Source organism: Cimex lectularius, unplaced genomic scaffold (genome assembly GCF_000648675.2).
Source record: "Cimex lectularius strain Harlan isolate CLEC.00 unplaced genomic scaffold, Clec_2.1 scaffold20, whole genome shotgun sequence".
Lineage (NCBI taxonomy): Eukaryota > Metazoa > Arthropoda > Insecta > Hemiptera > Cimicidae > Cimex > Cimex lectularius.
The window spans coordinates 2251916-2277781 of NW_019392641.1; the positions used below are offsets into that span (position 1 = coordinate 2251916).

Below are 25866 nucleotides of genomic sequence, written 5' to 3' on the forward strand. Positions count from 1 at the left end.
TGCGAGTTTAAAAAAAATTAGTTATACGCATTTAATGAAATAATCATTTGGCAAGTTGTAAAATTATACTTAATAAAGACGTAGGCTGTACGTTTGATAAAATCTAATTTTCAATTTTTGAAAATTGTTCACCGATCTCGGAAGGTTTCGTCCATCGTTTGCAACCTTGGCTGTCGGCTCGCCCTCAGCTCAAGGCGCCCTCGCATGTGAAACTCGCCTCAGCGACATCCGATCTACTTTTGTAAATAAGAAATTGAAAACCAGTTCAGGCAAAGGAGTCGGAATCTCAGACGCTCAGAGATATGCCTTACAGTCTTGGCCACTTAAAACTCGCCCGTCTTTCGAATTCGTCTTCATTTTCCTGAGAAAAAAAGGGAAAACGGTCAAAAAACGCTTTCGTCCTGGAGAGAAAACGCTCGATATGACCGACTGGAGGATTCTAGATTTTCGAGTAAGTACCTTTTTGGTTTATTATCACTGTGTGGTCTACAAGGGGTCTGTATGTCGTTATTCGTTCATCGGCATCTTATTATAAAAAATACAAAAAAAGGATTTTGTTTTATTTTAATTTTTTTTAAATTTCTCTAGTATTCAGTTGGCCGATTGTCTAAACAATCGTTATATAACTTGTGGAATTAATTAAAAGAAATTCCCCTTTTAAAAAGAAAAAAAAAAAAAAAAAACAGTTCACGCATGAATGTCTAACCGTATTATGCGTCGGTCAACCGTCGGATTGATACCCATTTATTATTTTCCCCTAAGGTCCACGTCGCGTTTGTACCGCGCTTTCTGTCTTAAAAAAAAATCCGTGTTTAAAAATCCAACAAAGAAGAAGTCGTTGTGAAATATAAGTCTGCGGTGGAGGAAGGGATTATTCTATTGACCTCTTTTGGGGACCAGCTGTGAAACAGGAACAGAACTTAACAGCGCACACCTTTCCACTCACATTCGACTGTTTACTTCGCAGACGGGGGAAAAAAATAAAAATTAAATATCCTACTATACTAATGTTTCGTAAATTTAATTTTTCGTTTGACCCAAAAAACACGTAATGTACCGGCTTTTGGTAATTCATTTGGAAAAAGCGCTGGAAATAGAAGATGGCAGTTTTTCCTTTCTAGTTCACCTCAATTGATTTTATCTTCATAACTACTAAATTTATCAGAATCTTTGAAAATTTCTCAAATACAAGCGAGTAATTGATTTTATAGAGAAAAAATTACTTCATGAAAGTTTTGGCCTCCCAATGCACTTTTTAGGTGTGGTGAAAAAATAAAAATGGCTATTGTGGCTCATACTATCTTTCATGAAGCCAAAATCGTTTAGAAATAGTATTGTTTATTGAAAATTGTTTATCTCACTTATTAACAAGTGCCCACTTTTTTTTTTCGATTTACAAAAAAAAAGTCTAAATGAACGCTTTGGTTAAATTCAATTTGAAATTGTTCTAGTATAGGAGATGCTAATTTTTCCTTTCCAGTTAACCATAATTGATTTTACCATGATAATAGTTCTAAATTTATTGGTTTGTTTCAAAAGGTTTTAAACACAAGAAAAATATTCTTTTTTTATTACATCGTTTTGTAGAGAAAAACTACTTCATTAAATTTAAATTTTGGCCACCCAATGCACTTTTGAGGTATAAAAAAAATGGCTATTATGGTTCATCTACCTTTCATGAATAAACCAATGGTGTTGTTTATTGAAAATTGTTGTTCTCATTTCTTACCAAGGGCCTACCCATCATTTAATATAGGTATTTTAAATAAAATTTTAGCTTTTTTAAAATTACTTAATTTCTCGTCTTTTTCGTTTAACATTCTAAATTTATTTTATTTTTTCAAAAATTTTCAAATACAAGCGAGAATTTTTTTTATCGAACGTTTTGTAGAGAAAAACTACTTAAAGCCTAAGTTTTGGACATTCAATGCACACACCTTATATTTCAGGTAGTACATCAACACAGTACTTCATGAAAGGCTACTTTGACACTATGTACTTTTTAGGTAATAAATAAATAAAAATTTCTATTATGGGACAACGTAGGTTTTCTTTTAAATTTGTGATAGTATCGATATGCCTTTATAAAATAAGCCAAAATTATTTAGGAATATTTTTTAATTGTCGATTATACGTATTATAAAAACCGATCCAATAATCCATTTCTTCTCGCAATTGGTGCTGACTTGACTCGTCCTTTTCTTGATTAACATCGAAATCTCCTGTAATCAGTTACAAATCGAGCTGTGCTTTCCTTCTTTCTCCAATTAAGGGGTTCGGTTGAAAGTTTCAGATTGTCTTTTCCATTATTTAAATTTTTTGCCTTATGGTTCCGAGCCCTTTATGCAGTCGACTTACTGCCACCTGAAAATCTAGCTGTCTTTTAATGGATTTTCCAGAAATTTTTCAAGGCATTTATTATTTTTACATATGTGTACATAATCTTTAATGAAGTTGCACCACTATGTTAAAGTACCGCTTTGTACGTTATCATAATACACTTGCAACAGGCCTGTGGATTTGGCTTAGAAAAGCCGGAAAAAGCTTAGTATATTGCAGGTCTGTTGACTGAATATAGCCTACATATGAAAATATTAGGAATGGCAAAAGATAATATGTGAGTGTTCTAGAAGAAAAAGGAACGTATAATAACAACAGCTAGTCCTCAGTAAGATCAGAACTCTGTAAAGTTTCAATCGGCCAAGGAGGAATTTCCGGAAGGAACAAAAGGAGGGAATTTCCGAATGGAAACAAGGTGGAAAAACACCCCAAGATGTACGAAAAAAGGTATAATAAAGAGCTTACAACAAACCTGCTGCAGCAAAGCATTGTCGACCAATAGTAGTATGAAAATATCGGGAGTGGCAGAAATACTTACTTAAGAAAGAAATGTGTAATCTATCAAACTTAATTAGGAAAACTTTTGGAGCAAATAAATAGCCAGGAGGTTGATAGTGAAGTAAGGAGCATAATAGTCTTACTTGATGGACACAAGCAAGAGCCTATTTAGTTAGCCACATCAACAATTCTACTATCTGTAATCTGTATGTTATTGATACTTACAGATTAAATGGAAACGCTTATTCAACTATCTTATCTATTTGCGTGGTATCGCCAATGAATGCTGAATTCTTACAGAATCCCATACCTTGTTTGGCCCATTTTCATTCTTTAATATACAGAAAACAAATCTTCAATCTGTCAAATTTTACTTATGTTTAACGTTTGTTATAGATTGAAAACAATTTTTTATTTATTTATGTAGCCATTAAATTAGTTGCAGTTGTAAAAAGTGTACTCTTAAGCTGTAAAAGGGTGTTTCTATGAAGTATTTTTATCACAGTTGAATCGAGTTATATTCTATAATACATTATATTATCATTCGCCACACCAGAACGTCTTTTTCTTTTGAGTCGACTCAAGGGCCGAGGGGGTGGAGAATTGTCCGTTCTGTCCCTCCATAATGGTTGGGGTTGATTTTGGAGTGCTTTACGGTGTCGTCCGCAGGTTTCTTGAATAACTGTCGTCACATCAGGGGTCGTTTGTGGTATGTTTGATTCCTAACATACGAAGGAGCACCGGTTTAAATATCTTTTTTATTTTTTTATTTTTTACGAGGGTTCGCAACAGTAGAGGTCATATCAACCCTCAGGGTGCCGGTGTTTTTGAAAAAAAAGCCCATTTGTAAGTATGTCGGGTTCGAATGCAGGGCCGCTGGATTCGAACCCGGGACCTTTACCTTACAGAGATGAGCGCCGTGTCTACGCCTAAACCGTTGCGGCCACCCCCCCATATTTAGTGTTTCTGGATAAGCGAGAGAAAGAGAGAAGAAACTTTAAATATCTTAAAAATGCTGTTTTGGGATGGTTTGCACTTTTTAATTTTTGCCTCAGAGGCTGAGGACCATGGTAAAGCCATATTTGTCGAATCGAGGGATGGCCTTTCTTATCTGTAGATGCTTAAGCAAGTATATCCCAGTTCGGACAGTAATTAAGCTTTGTATGTGTTCATCCCCTAGAAATTCGTTGTCAAGACTTAATGGAAGACAGCCTATATTTTTCCTTGAATCAACTCCGATAATGGATGGCTTGAAAGAAAAATGGAGAAACTGGTCAGGAAACGTTCGGCGTGTTTAGCCACATCATAGTTTAATTAATCATTATGTTTTATTCTTCCTATCTGGAACGAGAACAGAGGGGACAGGATACTGACAGATAAACTGAGCGTATCATAAAAACCCTTAATTAAAGTAACTGCACAGTAAATGCACATCTAATTGCCCTTAGATTTGGGATCTGAGTTATCTTCGGTCAACTGACAATTCGTATAAATTTCCACTGGAAAATTTCGCGACTGCAGCGGGAGCGTTGTTCCATTTATGTAGAACTGGATGAAAAACGTTGTTGCCTGTAAACACTGAGTTTAGTTTCTGTACGAATTTAGGCAAATGCATGACCTTTGGTATTATTGCCATGCTATGAGCAATTTTTTTTAGGTAGATATCCGGTTCTGGGTAGTCAGTTCATTAAATTTTAGTGTTGTTAAGCTAAGTAGATCCAAGAATAAATCATCATCTGCTGTAGCTTTCTTTCACTTATTGAAAAGTACGGACTTTTTCTTTTCTGGTCAATTCTCGGTGCAGGTTTATACCACCACGCTCATATAGTTCATTAACTATTTCTTCATTGATTTTTATTTTTCTCTTCCTTCAAACATTGAAGCAGCCATCAAAAGGAAAAATGCTAAAGGCAATGCCGCAAACTATTTACAAAACAACCACAAAACCAAAAGCAAGAACTGACACAACTGAAGGAAAAAAGTAGAAACTGGATGAAAAACTGAGTTGTAAACACTCACGCCTTTATAATTCAGTTTAAACTGAATATCAATGCTCGTATCCAGCATTTTAATATATAATCAACAGGTCACATAATCGGTTTTGCGTTAATTTTTATTTTTCTACTTCAAAGTTGAAGCAGTTACCAAAAGGCAAGCCGCACACTATTTGCCAGGACCATCATACCAGTAACAAGAACGGATATGACTGAAGGAAAAACACTCAATTTAGCTAGTTCTTCCGATTTGGATTCAAGCAAATGGATGACTTTAGTTATCCATGATGCAATTTTTTAAGGAAGATATCAATTGGTTTAATATTGTTTATTTGATGTTTGTATTGATTAAGTTAAGTAAGTCTAGGAATATAAAGGAGATAATAGGCAACTGGGCTGAAGGAAACTACGTAATTTTTATTTAAGGTTGTGATAGGTGTTTTTTAAAGTATAACTAGTCTTCCTGGATGAGGTATAATAAAGTTTAATTGTATAATAGAAGAAGAAAGTGCGGTTTGTTATTAGAGTGAAATTTTTTGGTAGATTCCCACTGTTTTATGTGTTTGGGTAGGATGGAGCGACCTGAGTCGATTGAAGAGACGCGCTTTTACACGCCGTCTGTTCGATTAGGCGAGAGGCCTGTGCAGTGTGCTGTTCTCTGCTGTGCCTAATCTGGTGACGCGCACTGCTTCAGGTAGGGCGAGCCGAAGTGGTTCGGGGGGAAGGAGTTTATAGCTGGCGTAGAGGTGGGGGCACCTCCTTTGAACTCGCCCACTCTGCTACAAGTCACAACTTCAAAACCCAAACGAGCCTACATGTCGACGGACGGTCCTTCTTTTCACTCTTCTCGCCTTTTCATATTTTACGGATATTCACAGCCCCGAGGAGCGGTGCGATAACGGATCCGTACGTCCCGCCGGGTCGGATTTACCACTCGGATGTCTCTTTTCGAGATCGGAGAGGAAGTTTCAGTATTTCGACCGATTTTAACAACTTATCCGTGCCCCTTTGTGAAGTAGATCTCTTACAGGAGTGCGTTCTCAATAGAAGAAAACGATAAGTGCGTCACTGAATTCGAAATGACACATGTATCGGTGAGTACATTATTTACTGTTTTTGAATTATGAGGTTTCTTTTGTTCCCATTTTTTTAATAGATTAATGAAGTTAAATTCTATTCTTCTCTTAGTTCAATAATCGAATAAAGCTCAATTTTTCCATTCGACCTTTATTTTCGTCTATTAAACGGCTTTTCCGAGCCGATTGGTTTTCTTTCGGTCTCTCCTCTTTCTGGGAGACGTTAGCCTTGCGTTGCCAATTCTCCCGGCTCGTGCAACACCGGATTTGACAACAGCGCGGCTCTCGCTCGGGTAACGCGCCTTTACAAAAATAACAATCACGTCTGCGCAACTCGGCCGCTCTGCTACGGATTTCACCTCGTATCATCGCGGCTCCGGCCTCCCGGGCGGGCTCCCCCGGGACGAAATCCAGTCCGAAATGGAAATACAAAACATTCGACCACCGGTTCGGACGAGAAACCACCTGGAAGCGTAGCTAACCCAACCGCCTTTTAATAGACCACGGGAACTCGAGTCCTCTGACTTATTGATTCGTCGACTTCTCCGCGGAAAGTCCGGAGGGGGAAGCAGGTCCGCCAACATCCCTGCTCGGCATTTTCCTTCAATTTTCTCTCCCCTTGTGTTTATTTTCTCTGGTGAAAGTTTAAAACATATTGGGAAAAATTAATCCTTCTAATAACGTTTTTCTCTTTCGAAAAATTGAAAACAAAAAATCCATACCTATATGGATCCGCGCAGTAACCAGGCACCCTAGAGACTTCATTATTTTCTCTAGTCGCCTATAAAAACAAAAAGTGTTTCTGCTTGCAAACCGCTTTCTCATTATCATTTTGTAACGTAAAAAGATTAAACATGTAGAAATATTCATATTTTCCACTTAAAACGTCACATTTTTTCCATTGTTAAAGTCGTGAGCAACATACTGAATTTTGTGATGTGAAGGTCGGGGAAGGCGAAGACGGTCGTGACGTACGTGTGATTTTGTGTCAATTTGGCCCCATAAATTTTTAAAAATTTCTGCCGATCATTTCACATACAGTACTCGATTTCTGCTTGTCAAAAAGCACAAATTATTAACTCAATCAACACTAGAGACAAAAAACTACCAACCCTATAAGTTGTAATAAAAACAATAACTATTCAAAAGTGACTGCCATACTGGGAAACAAAATGATTTTTATCCAATTTTTACTTCAATGGAAATAACAAATTCCCTAGCCATGCAATTATGCTAAGTGTATCCTGTAAAGTTATATTCACTCAGTCTATCAATATGCAATTCTCACAGTATCAGATGCAGTTTCACAGTTTACAGATAATGTTCATTTAATAATTTTGCCTATTTACCAATGGTATACAAAAGGCACTACATATTTGTCGTACTGTGATGAGTTTTAATCAACAATAAAACCATTCAAAGCATTCAATGCAGATGGTTAGACACTACATTATGACTTCAAGTGAAAGTATTAACAACTTTTCTTACTTGTTAATATTTTTGCAAGGAATTCTTTGTCAAGCAATTATGCAGTCTATCCTGTAAAGTTGTACTCTCTATGTATCAATATGCAACTACTACAGTATTAGGTATAGTTCACAGATCCCATATAATGTTTTTTATAATTTGTGTTTGCGTATTAACCAGAGGTAGACTGTCCAAAAGGCACCGAATATTTGTCGTACTGGGATGAATTTTCATCGAATACTATTCGATGCAGATGATGAAACCCTCCAATTATTACTTTAAATGAAAACATTGACGACTTTCCTTACTTTTTGATATTGTTGGTTGGAATTCTTTGCGAAGTGTATGTTCTAAAAGTTATATTTTCTCTTGAGTATCAACTACCACAGTGTCAGGTGCTGTTTCAAAGATCACACGTATTTAAAAGGGTACGATTAAAACTATGTCAAATTGTTATGTAGTAAATCATTTATTTATTAAGCAGTTGGTCTGGGTTTTTGTTCATGCCGTTATTTTTGTTGTTCAACTGATTTTTAGTATTATAATGCTTAGCTGAATTTTCCTTTAATTGTTGACCAGATTTATAAACAATATTTATATTTCTTTTAATATTAAATGGGGTCTTCAGGAATCACGTTATATTATCATAATTTCACCTAGCAATCTACAACAGTAGTGTGCCTTTGGTGGATGGTTAGGGATGGTGCATAAATATTGGTGTGCCTTTGTGCCTGTGGTGCATAAATATTTCAATGAACAGTTCAAAGGGGGGAAAACTTTTCTCTCCGTCAGATGACCTGAATTGATCTGAACACATGGGGGTTTACAGCTTAAAGTTGTAACTTTTACAGTTAAAGCTCAGAACTTTTGTCGATAACTGTTGGTCAGCTGTACTTTTTACATATGAGTCCAGATTTGCTGTACAGTCTCCAGAATGCTTCATGGTGATAAAACGAGTGATGTAGGATAATATTTTTCCCCGAACCAGATCCTTTTAAGGTGGGTCTTTGACGGTTTGGGGCAGGTATATCAATGGGGTGTCGTACAGAGCTGGTTCGTCACATCTGCTCGCTATGTGGAACCTCATGTGTAGCTTATCCCCTCGATTACATCAATATCCCATACTTAGGAGGTAGTCCACGTGTTGCTCACTTAGTCTAATCCTTTCTGGAAGACCACAACATTAGTGTTAACCTGGCTAGAGTATTTTCCTGATTTAAATCCTATCGAACCTGTATGATATGCTCCGGAAATGAATAAGAACTTGTAGAACCCTTTCAGGTTCATTTCAGAATCTTGAATGTGCTCTTCATGAAAAATGGGCTAATCTGGTTCAACTGGACATTTCACAGCTTGTAGAAAATATGTAAGGTGTGTTTCAAAGAGGATGAATGTGTCTCAATGAAAGAGGAAGAACACGTGTCATTAAAAAACTAAAAATCATCTTTATTAATTTATTTAATTTCTTGGGCAATTATTGTTTATTTTTACTTTTTGAAACAAAATATACTCAAAAGTAGGAAGATCTTGTAAACAAAATGAAATAAATGTTGAAAATAATAATTAAAAAAACAAAACATTTACAAGTACAAGGACAGAATTTTTTGTCTGTCAGTGTAATAAAAGTGTAATTACTAATTGGTCAAGCAGACCACAAAATTAGTGAATTTAGTAATTACTAATAATAAATAATAATAGAAAAGCCACCCACCTATCTTGGTTTCTGTTTTTATAAATATAAACTTATAAGGTTGATATTTATTATAATATCTCAAAATTGATACAAATGTTTTTGTCGTGACGTTTTCTTTTGTCATTTGTGATGTGATTGCCTGAAGATACCATATAAAATTTAAAGAGATCATTAAACAACTGGGAAGATGGGAAAACAACAGCAAATATTTATATTGTTTCATGTTCCAAATTGTTACATATTGGCACAACAAATTTAAATTTGCAATGCCACAAAGGTACATAATTATTCAATTTGTATTACGTTGTTCAGCGTTTTTTCCTAAGTTTATAGATTATTAAAATGGTTCAAACATGTAAAAAACGTTAAAATCTTATGATTCTGATATTACAGATTTGAATAACTCGATTCTGTATTAAAATTGTAATGGTAACTCTCTGCTGTTGAACTTTTAACATTGTGTTTAACCGGCTTGAAGACATATTACTAGAATTTGGACATTTATAAGCTTATTTTGTTTCAAAATTCCAATGCATAAACTTTTATTGAGCGATTTAATCTTAACTGGGCCCAACCCTTCACATCAAATTTTAAAATACCAAAGAATATTTACCATTGGTGCGATATTTAATTAGGATAATCCTTATACCTTAATTTAATGTTGATTATACATTTAATTTTGTGATGAACAGCTTTTTAATGTATTCTTGTTTTAAAGGGAGGTCGGTGTGTGTTGAAATGAAGCGAAGGGTCGAAGAAACAACGAAGGTAGACGGGGTAACCCCGGCAATACTTACACAACGGACTCCGCATACAGGTAATACATTTAAAAATATTTAAAAAAAACATAAGTTACTGTAGTGATAAAACAACGTATTTGTATTGTTTTTCAGCCCCAAACATTGTCCAAACTAACTATACCAGTCAAGGAATTAAGTCAGAAGTTCCAGCTGTGCAACAGTATCAGATTCAAACAAACTATGCCACTATGCCTTCTATCACAGCTATAAAGGTAAGTTTTTGTTTAACCATTTATCCTTTAACTTGTTTTGCTTTTAACAGTTTGTCTGCTTACAAAAGACAATAAATAAATTTAAAAAAAATTTAGAACTATTGTAAAACGGTTTATATTTGTAAACTCATTTTGATGGAACAAATTATGTTACAAATTTTTGTGAGCTTTTAATAATTAAGTGGTGGTGACTGAAATAAGTGTCATTTTATTTGTATGTTAAAGTTGCTTTATTTAAGGATAACAAATTAGATTGTCTTCGATTTTGCATGGTTTAAATGTAAATTATGTTTAGAATTTTTTTTTATGTCAATAAATGAAAAAATATTTCAATTTGAAATTTAAATTGAAAGTACTAATATACTACTACATAATACTAATAAGTTATTTTCCTTATCAAATTAAACTTATCACAGTATAAATGATTTGAAAATATTTTCTAGACTCAAAGCTCTTCAGGTCTTCAGGGGGGCACTCCTCATGGAGGGATCCTTGTTCAGTCGCATATTAGACATGGAAAGGTAGGTCATGAAGATTTTGCCAAAATTAACCCAAAAAAGTTATAAAATTAATTGAGATATTTTTTTCATTTTATTCCAGGTCGGTACAACTAGTGGGGGTGGTGGAGGAAACTTAGGTGGGAGCAGTGGAGGCAGCGGCACACCTCCCACTGTTTCAAGTACAAGCAGTAGTGGTGGGGCGCAATTCCAAAGACTCAAGGTGGAAGATGCTTTATCTTACCTTGACCAGGTCAAATACAAATTTAACTCTCAGCCTCAAGTCTACAATGATTTTTTGGAGATAATGAAAGAATTCAAATCTCAGTGGTAATAAAAATGACAGTCATTAATAACTAAATAGTGTATTCAAAGTCAGACGACTTTTTTAATAATTTCTGTAGTGTAGAGATTTAATGTTCTTATACAGTCAAATGTTACTTTGAAGTTCTCTAAGTTTTGAAGTGAGTCTTGGTTTTTAATAATTTGGTTTTAGGATTTTTCCATTTATTTATATTCAATACTAAATGTTCCAGCATTTAAACTATACATAGATAGTTGTAGTTATACCTAAGTTACAATTACTTTCGTAATGAAAATTAAGTATTTTAGCTTGTTCAAGCTCTAAGCGTAAATATTAAAAAAATATATGTGTGGCTTTAATGTGTTTTTCAGTCATTTATTGACACACATTTCTCTTTTAGTTTCATTAGTTGTTTTATTAAAAATGTTTTGTGTTCTCCTGTTGTAATAGTGGCATTTCTTCATGAGGACCCAACATTTTTGATAGACAAAACTAATGAGACCAAGCAAGCCAGAAAGAACAGGAACTAACCTAGATCTAATCAAAAGTATTGAAAAAATTGGAAGGCCATCTGCAAGATTGTTTGATTTCAATACTAAAAACTATTAAATTCACTAATTTCGTGGTCCGGTTGACCAATTATTTATCTTATTTAAACTAAAAACCTTAATTAATTTTAACTAAAAACTATTTTAAAAACATATCCAATTACCAGTATAAATATTAGGTGTTTACATAGGTTTTTTCCGGTTTTCAGATGAAAAAAAAATCCTTTGGTTTCTATAACATATTGCCAATGTTCTAGCAGCAGATACCTATTTTTGTAAAAAGTTTGATGACATATGAGAGGAAATCTGCAAGTCTGATTTTCAGAGCCTTTGTGTTCATTCTGTGGTCACCTTTTAAGTGGTCATCGTTATCTCGGCGATTTTATTCTAAGTGCAGCTGTGTGAGGCCTGGTGTTAACTAGGGCTAGACATTTTTCCTTCAACACTGACCCAAGACACTCCAACTGTACACTGTACCTTTGTCGTAAGGGTTTAGTTGCATAGTAACAGCTCCCAAGAAATTATTACTCGAATATTCTACATTGATAGCAGCGTTTCATTGTTCATGTAAAAGTTACTTCGGGTTAACCATTGTAAAGAACCCACTTTTAATGCAACAAATTATGCGGTCTTCCTTGTTCCACAGGGACAATTCATGAGGAACACTTGAATCGTTTCACAACATAACTTTTTTTTTCTTTGCCTCAATGCATCGGCCTGTGTTTTCCTTTGGTGTCTGTGAAACTCGGGGGAGCAGCCCGGCCACAACCGGGCACCAGATGAGTGCCAGGAGGGGTCATTGCATCTCGAGTCTTATCAGGTCTTTTCAAGAAGATGTGGACGACAAAACCATTTACAATAGTTATGTGGAAAAGACCACATCTCCTCTGAGATCCAGGGCAAATGCGCCCACGACCTCTGCAGAGCCCAACGAGGCACCCGACACCAACTGAGGGCCCCCCCAGTCATCACCGACACCCGACTATAGAATTTACTATCTATTTTTAATACATGTTATTGTTGCCTTTTATATTTTGATGTCATTCTTTTTTATAAAGGTCATTATGCTGTCCAATACTGGTATATTTTTAGTGTCGCTCAATATATTGATATATTTGTTGGGAACACTACTCCAGGCTTTCTTAAATTCTCATATAATTCGTCTCTACCTTTGTTTCTGCTAGGGCATATTAATATGACAAGTTCCGGGTCGGCATATGCTTCTCCGTCTCATTCGCAATTTGCATTTTCTATGAGGGATATTTCTGCTAGATGGTGTGGAGGTTGGTTGTGGTTAAGTCTAAGCCTGATAATGGTAGTGAAAAAGTTCCTTGGTCTAGTCAGTTTGTGGAACCATGGTTTGTAGGGAACGGCAGGTTGGATTCTTGCATAATATTTCCCTTTAATTCGTTTAGATTCGACTATTCTTGTTGCCAATTTTGTTTGGCCATTTTATTGATGTGTGCTTTGATATTGCATGATGTTATCAATTTAAATGGGCTTCCATTTTTCCAGCATCTTTTGCCAATAGGTCTACTTCCTTGTTGTATTTATTCATATCGTGTGCTTTGACCCATATGAAGTGAACTTTACTTAATTTTTCCTCAATTCGGCAACTACCCCTAGTATTTCCTCTATCAGTAGGTTTTCTTCAGTTTTAGCATGTTCTAAAGCCGTTAGTACGCTAAGGCTGTCTGATACGATGGCTGCGTTGTTGTGTGTTAAGCCAGGTGCAGCAATGCCATGCAACGCTACCCGATGCTACCTGACGCCTTGCCACGTTTTGGCAGGGTGTGCACATCTATCCGATGTCAAGCACACGCCACGTATAGTCGACAGCGTGTGTCACAAGTCAGTATCACAATCGCAACGCCCCTATTGTTCTTAATGCCTTATTTTGAGCAAAACCATGAAATAAATTGTTAGTTAAATTTTACGAGCACAACCATGTAATAAATTGTTAGCGAAATTTAATTGTTTTAAATAAAGTTATTCCGGTGTTTTGATAAATTTTCTGCCTAACCATCGTAATTAAATAATCTTTATAAAAACTTGTGAATTTTTGATCTCGTTTAATTTGGGTTATATTAAAATAAGAATGTTGTAATTAATATAACGACAAAATTACATATACATAGTTTGAAATAAACTACAAAAAATATGGGTGACCTGTTCTGATGCTACTCGACAAAAATGGTGTGTAGTTTGAATAAAAATATGAGTGTCCGGTTCTTTTGTCTTCAACTTTACTTGATGCGACTCGACGTAAATCTGAACAGTGGGGATTGCAGAGCGTAGAGTAGGTTAGCGTGGCTTAGCATAGGGCAGATATGCACAGGGGTAATGCAACTTTATGGAAAATCAAAGTTTGGATTTGCATCAGGTAGTGTCGCATGGTGTAGTATCGGGTAAGTGTATTCCCGGCTTTAGATTTTCTGCGGCTAGATACTTAAGAGCTTGTAGTACAGCAATGAGCTCTTCCAAATAGATGGTGGTTATTTCTGGAAGCTTCTATTTTTGGGATACTGTTCCTTCTGTTGTCATTATTGCTGCGCCTGCTCCATTGTCTGACTTTGACCCATCTGTGTATACAACTTTGATAAAACTGCAATTGCCTCTCATAGCAGCAATTAATCGCATCTGGCTTTCCTATTAGGTGATTTGGATTTAATATCACACTCGGCCTAGTCACAGGTTTCCAATGTGCATATTGCCTAGGTTCTAATATCGAGTTTCCCAATACTAACTGCTTTAATTTCATGTGTGTGTCTAGAAGGAGGTGTAAATTTTGGTGGTTTGTGGATCTTAATCCTGTTAGTCTTGTAGGAGCTAGTTTGTCAAGGCTTCTCAATACTGGGTGGTCGATGTCATTAATTCGCTTAGCCAAGAATTTGCCTGCTGACATTCGTCTTCTGACACTGAGCGGAGATATCTTGGCTTCGACCTGTAGAGAGCTAGTGGGTGTTGATTTCATTGCCCCAAGGCAGCTTCTCAGATAACCCAGAGATCTTCTTTCTTTTGTCGTGTGATTAACCTAAAATCTTTGAAAGCTCTGGTATACTTAATTTGTCCTTATCCTCCATTGCAACTAAGTCGTCATTTTTAAACTCGTTAAGTGTTGCACAAAGAGGCTTGGTCATTGATTCGTCTCTCATTGCAAAAATGTCGGAACCACTCACACATTCAGATTATCACTGTAAATTCCACATAATTTTCAAAAGGGCTCTGCTGTTCCGAGATCTTTTCTTAACAGTGCTAACAGGAATAAGGATCACTTGTACAAGGGGGAAAGTTGAAATTCGACACAAATCAAAAATAAATTTTGCGTGTGTGTTTCTTAGTGACCTGCTGTTTCATAATTTGCTGAAGTCATGAGGAGCGGTCAAGAATAAGATAGTTTAGAAAAACACCTTTTTCATTTTTTTTTTTTTTTTGCTGATGTTTCGACTGTTATTTGGGTCATCTTTAGGGCTTAAAGTGTGGTGCTATTCTTGTGATGTCATATTGTTTTTGGACTGACTGGACTGTTTTCTATTAGATACATCGGACTAAGACTTCAACTACTGAAAATACTAAAATGTTTATTTATAGAAAACTAGGGGGAAAAGCTTAGTTGTAATGTAAAATCAGATTTTATTTGGCACATTGCTCTTCTATGCTTAGCATTTTTTTTTGGCTTGCTTCTCAGTTTCGTTAATCTAAATTCTTTTATTATAATTGTCCTATAATAAAAGAGTGATTTCATTCATGTCTTTATCATTGGCCTGTAAGCTCACCTCACCCAGTGACGCATAGACAATCATGATTTTTAAAGTGTGTATCAAATGTTTTAACAATTTTAGAAAAAAAATTAGTGCTATGAATTTTATCACCAACCTAGTTAATTTCAGTAATTTCTTTGCCGAATTAACAGAGCAAGATGTAATTTTCTTTCCATTATTTTCAGCATTGATACTCCTGGAGTTATAGCAAGAGTGTCTCAACTATTCAAAGGTTACCCAGAACTAATCTCTGGTTTCAACACTTTCCTCCCACCTGGATATAAAATTGAAGTTCAAGCAAACGATACTGTGAGTTGTTAATTTTCACCGTTGGAAATTATTTGTTAATTAAATTACATATGTTTTACAGGGTTACTCATTGCAAGTATCAGTGTCAAATCCGTTAGGACTACAAACAATATCAGAAATACCTCCTTTAACACCAACCCAGTCTCAGAGTGTAGTGGTGACGAATCAGCAAAAACCGCCATCAACTGTATACAGGTATGAAAAATATTCAGCATTATTATATTATAATAAGTATTGTAATCTCAAATAACATTGTTGATGTTTAGTGGTGTAAATTCAAGTATTAATCCTTCTGTTGGAACACCTTCTGCTGGAGTGACTATAAAAGGTGCTGTCAATGACCGAATAAGCACATCTGGTGGCGTGTTACCACTCTCAGTGACTCCTCCGACAAGCACTGTCCAGGGTGCTGCTGTTGCCTTAACAAGCGTTAGCAACATGCCCAGCCTTGTGCTGACACCCAATGCAAGCAGTGTTGTAACGGCTAATCACCAGGCTAGCATCATCTCGGCAGTCCAGTTACAGCAGACCTCCACCAATCAGCCAGTTGAATTTAATCATGCTATCAATTATGTAAACAAGATCAAGAATAGGTTTCAAGGTCAGCCAGATAAATACAAGAAGTTTCTTGAGATCCTTCATACTTACCAGAAAGAGCAGAAAACTGTGAAGGTAATAATAAATACAGACATTTCTTTTCTTTTGTGTGCTAATAATTGTTGCTGTTTTTAGAGCGGTAGCACAGGAGGAATAAGCATTGGTGGAAAACATTTGACGGAGGCGGAAGTTTATTCCCAAGTCGCTCAGTTGTTTGAAAACCATGATGATCTGTTGGTTGAATTTGGACAGTTTTTGCCTGATGCTACATCCCACAACTCTCTATCTTTAGCATCACTCGTAAGTACTTTTCTTATTCTGAAAGAAATTATTTTAACAACAATATCATTATCCATTAAGTATACAACTTAACTTAATATGCTTATAATGCATTAATGTAGACTGGTGTATATAAACTAGTTTAGTTTCGAAAAACTGAAAATTTACCCTTAAATTAAGAAGGAATTCAATCAGTATTAAATTTTATAATTACATAATTGGTTTTGTTTATTATCAACAATTGGTGGATCATTCATTTTTATTTCTAAATCAAACTAATTTATGTACTATCCTTGTTTCAAGGGTGCCAAAATCAGCGAAAGAAAAGGAAATCTGAGCTCCAAGTACCAAGGAAGTAACCGTTCGGGGCAGAATGTCGAAGGTGGGAGAATTTCATCAGTAGGTGGCAGCGGAGAGCCTCTGAACAACTCAAAGTCTTCTCCGCAAGGAAATTTGTGCAAGATGGTGAGTGGGCGTGATGGAATTTCCAACAAGAGAAACGTCGCTGAGCTTTATAACAACGAAAGGCTGACGATTTCACGGGCGATGGACAGCAGCCTTCGCCCGCACAGCCCGGCTCTTCCGCACCAAGGACCTCTACCCCAACCTCCGACAAAGAGGCAGAAGAATCAATCAATTGGTTTTCCCAGCTCAGGAGAAAACTTTGAACCTGTAATCATTTTATTTTTATTTACTTTTTAAATAATTGTTATCATCCAAGCTAACCAAAGACCATTAACATTAAACAACCATTATGATCTGCTCATCTTCACTGTTTTGGTCATTTGAAGGGGGGAGGAATAAAAGAAACAGCAAGAATAGGCAGACCAAAATGGCCAGAAAAAGCAAACTTATAATTCCACCATTATGATTTATGGACTAATAAATATCTCAATAATAATAAAAAGAGATGAGAGATGTCTCATAGTCTAAAAATTAAGACTTTTGTGATAATGTAAATTTTGATTAACTCTAACATTTAACACTGATTAAAATTTTAATTGTTTAGATAAAGAGAGTGATAAGAAACCAGTCAGTGTATGAGAACTTCCTTCGTTGTCTACTTCTTTTCAACGAAGAGGTCATCTCAAAGTCAGAATTGCTTACGTTGGTAACACCGATGCTTGCGAAGCACTCTGAACAACTGAGTTGGTTTAAAGATCTGCTTGGGGAAATCGGGAACGGAGGAGCTCCCGGGTCTCCCCCACTCCCGGTGTCCTCGTCGTCACATCAGACTCATCCGCATCACCATCAGCCTCATCAACCGGTACACCAACCCGGGCCACAACACACCGGCAGCACCCTTCCGACGCCATTACCTATACCACAGATCCCATCAATTCACCCAAGCGCAACATCTTTTGAACATCGAAGTGTCAGCCACCGGGGGACAGATTCAAGACCTGATCTTCTACCTACAGCGTCGACAGCTGATATAGGTTTGTGTATAATTGTTTTAGTGATTTCACAATCAATTGTATTAATTTTTTTTTAAATTTGTAATTTATTTGCATTTTCCTTTCAGACTTTTCTTCCTGTAAGCGAATAGGAGCAAGCTATTGTGCTCTTCCCAAATCAATTCCTCCACCTCGATGTAGTGGGAGGTCCTTACTGTGCAAACAGGTGCTTAATGACACTTGGGTGTCTTTCCCCACATGGAGCGAGGACAGCACGTTTGTCACATCTCGGAAGACTCAATTTGAAGAGTATATATATCGGTGTGAAGATGAGAGATTTGAGGTAGGGATTGAAATTTTCTTTTTCTTTTCTTTTTTTTTAAGTAAAAAAATTAATAGTTACATTGATTTTCAGTTGGATCTCGTTATTGAGTGTAACGCGGCTACAATCAGAGTTCTAGACGGGATCCAAAAGAAGATGTCTCGGATGTCTTCCGAGGAACTGTCTAAATTTAGGTTAGATGACACTCTTGGTGGTTCATCACCAACAATACATATAAGAGCAATTCGTAGGATATATGGTGATAAGGCTGTGGATGTTGTAGAAGGTCTTAAAAAGAGCCCAAGCATCGTTGTACCTGTTGTTCTACGAAGGTTGAAAGCCAAAGAAATAGAATGGCGACAAGCTCAAAAGGTTCTTATTGGGCCATTTCTGCTCATTACAAAACTTGATTGTGCATGAGGACAAAATTCATTTAATTTTTTTTCAGGGTTTCAACAAAACGTGGAGAGACCAAAATGAAAAGTTTTATCTCAAGTCTTTAGATCACCAAGGAATTAATTTTAAACAAAATGATCTTAAAACTCTCCGTTCCAAATCTCTCTATAACGAAATAGAAGTAATTTATGATGAGGTGAGTGTTTTCCTTTTTTTTTTTTTTTTTTTTTTTTTTTTTTTTTTTTTTTTTTTTTTTTTTTTTTTTTTTTTTTTAATTCAAAATTTTACATGACACTTGCTCCAATGATTGTTTAATTGACTAATTAACTAACAAAAATTTAAAAAAGTATTAATTGAATGTGTTAAATAATCTTTGAAATGTATTTTATGTCCAGTAGGAGTGGGGTTTGACAAAACTACTATAAACAGAAACACCATTCCAGAGATATTCGGATTATAAAAAAGAACATTTATTTATTTATCTGTATGGTTTATTAATTATGTGAAAATTTATGTAGCAGCTTATTATAATTTTGAACTTACTAAGCTAAATTTCATTCAAAATTAAAAAAAAGAAAAAGATTTTGGGCTTGTACACTTGGGATTTAATTAGGATCTGCTACAAAGCCTGTTAGCTTGTTTTTCTTTTCTTGTGATACTGTTATTACATGTTTTAAAAATATTTTTAAGTTGTTATTGTGTTAGAATTTGTTTTAAATATATTCATAAATGTACATCTGACTGATTAAAAAGAGGAAACAACCAAAAAATGCAGAAATATTTATCACAGAAATTAATTTCAGGTATCTATACTGACAAATGGCAATAAATACTGTTTACCATAAATCCCGAGAATGTGAGGTGTGAATGGGCAGTGAGGTGCCCATTTTTATGAAATTTTAGTAAACATACGTACATCTAAAAAATTGTCACCATTAAAAACTCTTAATTAAGTTAAAATATGGAGTACATTAGAAAATTGTTCAATATAACAATGCCCAGGAGTTAAACATTGCTTGTTCTAAATATTGATCAATGCAGTTATCAATGATGCTCCTTAGATTAATAATACTTTGATAAGACCTTAGCTTTTCAAGCTTGTTCTAAGGTCAGGTACGGAGTAGACAATTCAAAATTAAAAAAAAAAAAAAAAAAAAAAAGATGGAAATGATTGGTTTATTATTTCTATGTTGCAGAGGAATGAGAATGGTGACGGTGAAAGGACAGGCCCCCATCTTGTACTGAACTATAGTGATAAGAGTGTCCTTGATGATGCGGCCAACCTTCTCATTCACCACGTCAAGCGTCAGACGGCTATCCACAAACAGGACAAAACGAGGATAAAGCAATTGCTGAAACACTTCCTTCCAGACCTTTTCCACCATCCACGGCAGGATTTGAGCGATGATGAACGAGACAATGGTATGTTTAATACAAGTTTTAACAATGCGAATGCAGAAAAACTGGAGTTATTGATACATGGAAGTTGCTCTTGATAAACTTTCATCACTTGCGACTCCTTACAAAAAACCAAAAGGCTTATGATAACTTTTAAGTTGGCAAGTTTTGATTTAAAAGACAGATACAAGCCTACAGAAATTAGTTTTTATATTATTTATGAAAGTGATTGAAAAAATATTTTTAAAAAATAGATGTCTGGTCGATATTAGGTAAATGCTATTAAATAATTCATAATAATTTACATTTTAACATCACAGTATTTTTCTTATAAACAATCACACCTGATGTGGAGAAATGCACGTGGCATTAAGCAAGCTAGGATGATCGGAGGTATCCAAATGATTTCTTTTTTTTTTTAAACCTCTACAACCCTTAGTTATTTTTTAATTTTAACAATGGGGAGGGTTAACCAATGCTGGCATTAAAAAAGTCATTTTTTAATGTATTTTTATTTTTATGAAACTAAAACATTTTCTGTATCGGTGGCAATTTTCGAGCACCGGAAGTGCTTGTTTAAAATAAAAATTAAAATATTCACAGATCAGAATGGCGTTTAAGAATGGTTAATCTCAATATAATTTAAACTGTGCTATCTAGCAGAAATGTATCAGCATCAGCAGTACTTGTGCAGCTTCAAAAAGTGAAAAATCGAATGGAAACTAATAATCCTCTGGTGAAAAGTCATGTTTTTTACCTTAGTGTTCCTTTTTCTCAGTTTCTGTTCAATATTTTGAATTGCTTATTTTTTTAGTTGAATAAGTAAAACAAACTAAAGGTTCTGTCTAGAGTTTTTTTGGAAATAAAATTCAGGCCCTGACAAAAAATAATAATGATGTTAATTAGGGGCAGGTTTTAGCGAAATGTCCATTAGTAAAAAAAAAAGTGAATAAGTTAAGCCGTTCTTGAGATAAAAAGGACTTAGGAAATTTTTTGGTTTGCATTTTCAGATAGTTCTTTAACACTGAACAGCGTTTAAAATAACTATTTGCAATAAAAGTTATATCAAAATGTTGACAAGAAAACCGTGAATAAAATGAGCCCAGTCATGTTGTGATGAGCCCATTAGTTAAAGAAGAAGGAAGTGTTAGGAAAAAATATGTGAAAATTGGTTGACCCACCACATAATGCAAATTATTTGGCAAAATAAGTAATTCTAAAATTAAGTATCAAAATACAGAAATTATAAATTTTCATTCATTAGTTTATAATTTTTAGTCTTTTGTTTCAGTGTAATATATTAATAATAATTATTTGTTTATTTCAATCTCAATCTTTTTTCTACCTAACACTGGATAGTTGAACGTAAATTTATTATTCCAGACAAAATGGATGTCGACCCTTCAACAAATAAAGAGAACAATGGGACGACTGTCAACAGTGTTTGCAAGAGCAAGGAGTCTACATCGCCAACTTGCAACAACAACAGCGAACCGGTGCATGAACTTGCTCCCAAGAACTTGCCAGAGCCGTCCTCAGATATGAATTCTACTGAAGAAATGGCTATTGACATCAAACAGGAGCCCGATGATGATGAAAAGGATGGTTTAACAAAACAGAAACACGATCCCCACAATCATGTGAGAATTTTCACATTCATGATCTCTTTTATCACATTTTCATATTCACTTTTTTTTTTTGCAGGATGAGTCATATTCTCTGTTTTACGGCAACAACCATTGGTACCTATTCGTTAGGTTGCATCAGATATTATGCGAGAGATTGGCAAAAATGTCTGAACGGTCGGTTAAGATTGCAGAGGAAGAGGCGATAAACAGTTTAAACCGGCGGCAATCTACAGCAGTTGCACTTAGATTAAAACCAAACGGTAATTAATATTTTATTTGGTACTCGTTTTCCTCACCACATGCATTGAAATCAATTGTAAAATTTCAAATTACCTTTTCAGAACACTGTCAAGACTGCTATGCCGTCATGCTCGATATGGTGAAGAGTGTGCTGGATTGTAGTTTAGACCCGCAAACATACGAGGATATGCTGAGAAACATGTTCGGCATTCATGCTTACATTGGATTTACATTAGATAGAATAGTTTCTTATGCTGTGAGACAGGTGATTTTTTATTCTCTATACAATTAGTTGAATCACTCATTTTTGTTTTATGTGAGTCCTGATCTTTGTTTAATGGCTCATTTTTTTTATTTTTATTTTATTTTTTAAGCTTCAACATCTCGTTTCCGAAGAAAACTGTGTCGAATGTACTGAGTTGCATATGAGGTTCAGCAATAAAGGAAGCACTGGAGGGCTTTGTAGTACTGCCAACTCAAGGTTGGGCGCAGAAGCTGCGTATTATAAGGCTGTGTCATCTTGTCTCGCTGGTGATAGCTGTTACAAAATGTATTTTGTAAGTGTTGATTTTTTTTCTTGATAATTTCGTAATGATAATCCTCCTTTTTTCTTCCTCTAGTACAAGAAGGAAAGCAAAATCACACTGGAAATGCTGGACACCGAGGGTGACGGAGAGGAAGAGGATAATGGAGGAAGAGCCGAATGCTCTGATGTTTCTAGGTCTAAGGGCAGCGAAGGATCTGTGAAGTGGAATGAATTCTCAGGACGGGAAGTTTCACGTCATACAGGGTCGATGTCTGTCTCTGACAAAGCGGACTCGGTAAGGTTGTTTTGATAATAAATAAGTTCAAACTTGAAAACTATTGTTAGTTCATTCCTGTACTAATTTCTTCAGGGTGTGAGCCTCAATGACAGGGAGAAGTGGAGCAAAGCGGTGTACTTGATCAGGAATTTAAACCAACGGAAATGGAGAGAAAACAAACTAGATGACAAGTAAGAATAACATTTTGCCCGACATAATAAGCCTCGTTTTTATAAATATATATATTTTTAATATTTCATTTGTTATCATCAGGACTATAAAAGGAGATAGCAGAGGAACTGATAAATGTCTAGGTTCTTCCAATAACGATAAAAAGGTATATGTAGCAATAAAGGAGAGCTTTCTTTTTAAACACGGAGCTATGGCTAGAGCAAGAGAGGTGAGTTTGTCGACTATTTTATTAAATTGAATTACATGTTTCTGTTATTTCTCTTATCATCCTTTAAAATTTGTCAGACTGCCAGAAATAGTTTCTTTTGTTTATTGTGTTTCCCTTGTGATGGATGTACTTTTTTAACTTTTATTGTTACCTTTTTTTTAACCCATTCAGGGCGCTCAGCACTATTCATTACTCAAGTGAGGTACTTAGAGCATATCACATGCTCATCCCTAACTTTATGAAGGCACTGTGAGGGTGCATGCTCTGAGAGTCAGAAGATTGTTTTTCCCCATGATGCACCGCGCAGCATTTTAGGGTATTACAAGAAATTACAGGTCTCATTTTAAATTTACATTTAGATGAAACAAAAACTTAATGTGTAACTGAATCGTGAGATGCAGTCTGGTGTGACATAGGTTTTAGAAAAACATTTTCTTTATCATACCAACGTTTCGATCTTTATTGAGATCATCTTCAGGGCCTGGGATTTATAAACATTGTTTAAATTGTGTGGTGTTTAGTGAGAGTTAGTCAATAGCGTTAGCCAGCCCACACCTCACAATCTCCATGTAATCATTAACTGTCACTAAACACCACATGTAAGGATAGATAATATTGTACTCATCCTGTATGAACATACTGAGAGTGTGATATCGCACTCATCCCTACCTCTGTAAAGTTAATGAAGGCATTATATCACACTCTACTCTCTTCACGTTAAGAAGGAAGTTCATGCTGTTTAAGTTATTACTTTTAGTGCTAGTGAGAGTGGAGAATTTGGAATTTGGAAAACTATTGGAAAAAGTGCAGATCTAACAAAAGAACAATAGAAAGTTTTAAACAATTAATATTGGAAAAATACTAAAGTATTACATTTAGTAAAATCTAATAAATTATTTTTTACTCTTCTCTGGTTGTTGACTTTTGATTTCTTCGTTTTTTTTTGTTTTTTTTTTCTGAAACTAGACAACTATCAAACTCATTTTCTTTTTATTGATATCGATTTCGGCGGTATCAGACTACATAACAAAAAACAATGTGACTATTTTATACAAACTATTTATGTAACATTAATTTTAATAAAAACTTTTAAATTACTATAATGAGAAACACTAGGTATCTTGTTTTTTCAAAGTTTTATTAAAATTAATGTTATATAAATAGTTTGTATAAAATATTCACATTTTTTTATTATGTTTCTTACCTGCTGTTTCATAATTTGTTGAAATTGTGAGTAGCAGTGAAGAATGAGGTGGTTTAGAAAAACACCTTTTTCATTTTTTGCCAATGTTTCGACTTTTATTCAGGTCATATTCAGGGCCTGGGTAAATAACAATACATATGTTTATTGGAAAAAATACAATTTAAGATATAAATTTTTTATTTTATTATGTAGACTGATGCCTGGATATCAATAAAAAGAAAATTGGTTTGATGATTGTCTAGTTCTTGAAAAGAAACCCAAGTAATAAATTATTTATTACTTGACTAATAATAATAAATGTATGGTATTTATTTTTTAATTTTATTTATTTCTTTATTTTTTATGGGGTTCACAACAGCAGAGGTCATATATCAACCCCTGGGGGGCAGGGCTTAAAAAAATCCCATTTGTAAGCATGTTAGGTTCGAGTTCAGGGGTTGGAGTTCAAACTGGGACCTTCACCTTACAGTGATGAGCACTTTGTCCTTAAACCATTGTGGCCACCGACTCCTCTACTGCTTTTAGACAAAGCTGTTGTTTACCGTTTTAACCAACTTACTGAGTAGTGCTCACAGTGCATTAGTGAAGGTAGGGGTGAGTAGTACACTTTCAGTACCTCACTGGGGAAGCAAGTGCTTGATTTCTGAATGGATTAAGAGAATTCTAATTTTGGCCATTTTTATTTGAACCTAACCACCCAAGTACCCCTGGTAAAATTTTTTCCTGCTAGTGCAGAGGAATAGATAGAATCAACAACTTATGAAAGTCGTTTCTTGGCAATCCTTATTGTTAAAATTTAATTATGTCAATACTGATCATATTTGTTCATTGAATAATCTGTAATTTTAAACATTGTTTTAGAGTCACTGTCGACTTTCAAGGCGGATGTTTTCAAGGTTTTCCTCATGGCACTCGGCGTGGGCAAGGTTGCATGTGGGACGTGAGGCTAACGAGATGTGTTCAAAGTGGTTTTCGGGAAAGGCTTTGACCGATATCCACCCTTGTAGGACAACGCAGATATCGCACGATCCTGGCAACAAAAGGGCTCCTTACCGGCCTTACATGCAATATACCGTCCAGTTTTTTAATCAAGCGGAGAGTGACCGCACTCCGAGCCCACTGTAAGCCCTGGGCACTCCCTTTGTAAATAACACCCTACCTCATCTTTTATATGGACCTTAATGTACAAAATGAATCTACAACAATGTGTACATAATTTATTTTACAAATTTCCTCTCCTATGCCCATTTCGGATTACCAATTTCAAGACTAGGGTCGACATTCCTTCCCCCTCCTTGTTATACCTTTCTCTTTTCCTTCCTTTCTCTTCTCTTGCTCTCACTCTTTTGAGATACATAAGAATATTATCTGCCTTGTGTGTGTATAACGGTGTCTCAGATATGGTGAGAAGTATTGGATGGGAAGATAAATTAGGCAGTTTATATTTAATACTTTTTGATATTGTGAACTATTTTATTATAGTAAGAAGAAAGACAATTTAAGATCCAGTAATTCTCACCAGCTTGTATCTGATAAATCTTGTATAGTATTTATTTATTTATTGTATAAATATGAGAAAGTACAAAATAATATTATATTGTAGAGAAAAAAAATACAAACTTGATGTGATCTAGTGTTTGTGTGGAAAAGAAATCCAGTACATAAAGACAATTTTTAACATGTAGCTGCGGTTTTGTAATTAT

The 25866-nt window shown here is 35.2% G+C and overlaps 1 protein-coding gene across 2 annotated transcripts; it reads left to right on the plus strand.

Moving 5' to 3' along the window:
• The first annotated feature begins 282 nt into the window (after positions 1 to 282).
• LOC106661428 (paired amphipathic helix protein Sin3a) lies at positions 283 to 25622 on the plus strand. 2 transcript variants are annotated; one of them, XM_014384804.2, is made up of 23 exons: positions 283 to 451; positions 9787 to 9885; positions 9962 to 10080; positions 10524 to 10601; positions 10681 to 10907; positions 15376 to 15499; positions 15561 to 15694; positions 15766 to 16171; positions 16232 to 16396; positions 16679 to 17047; positions 17385 to 17814; positions 17901 to 18115; positions 18188 to 18466; positions 18543 to 18686; positions 19687 to 19912; positions 21272 to 21528; positions 21593 to 21776; positions 21858 to 22021; positions 22131 to 22313; positions 22377 to 22577; positions 22653 to 22750; positions 22833 to 22959; positions 25025 to 25622. In XM_014384804.2, exons 2-23 carry the CDS (start codon positions 9807 to 9809, stop codon positions 25286 to 25288), a joined length of 4473 nt encoding a protein of 1490 aa, XP_014240290.1. In that variant the 5' UTR covers positions 283 to 451; positions 9787 to 9806; the 3' UTR covers positions 25289 to 25622. The 2 variants fall into 2 exon arrangements, with proteins under 2 accessions (XP_014240290.1, XP_014240289.1); XM_014384803.2 differs by lacking the exon at positions 283 to 451 and adding an exon at positions 5311 to 5926.
• The last annotated feature ends 244 nt before the right edge of the window (positions 25623 to 25866 follow it).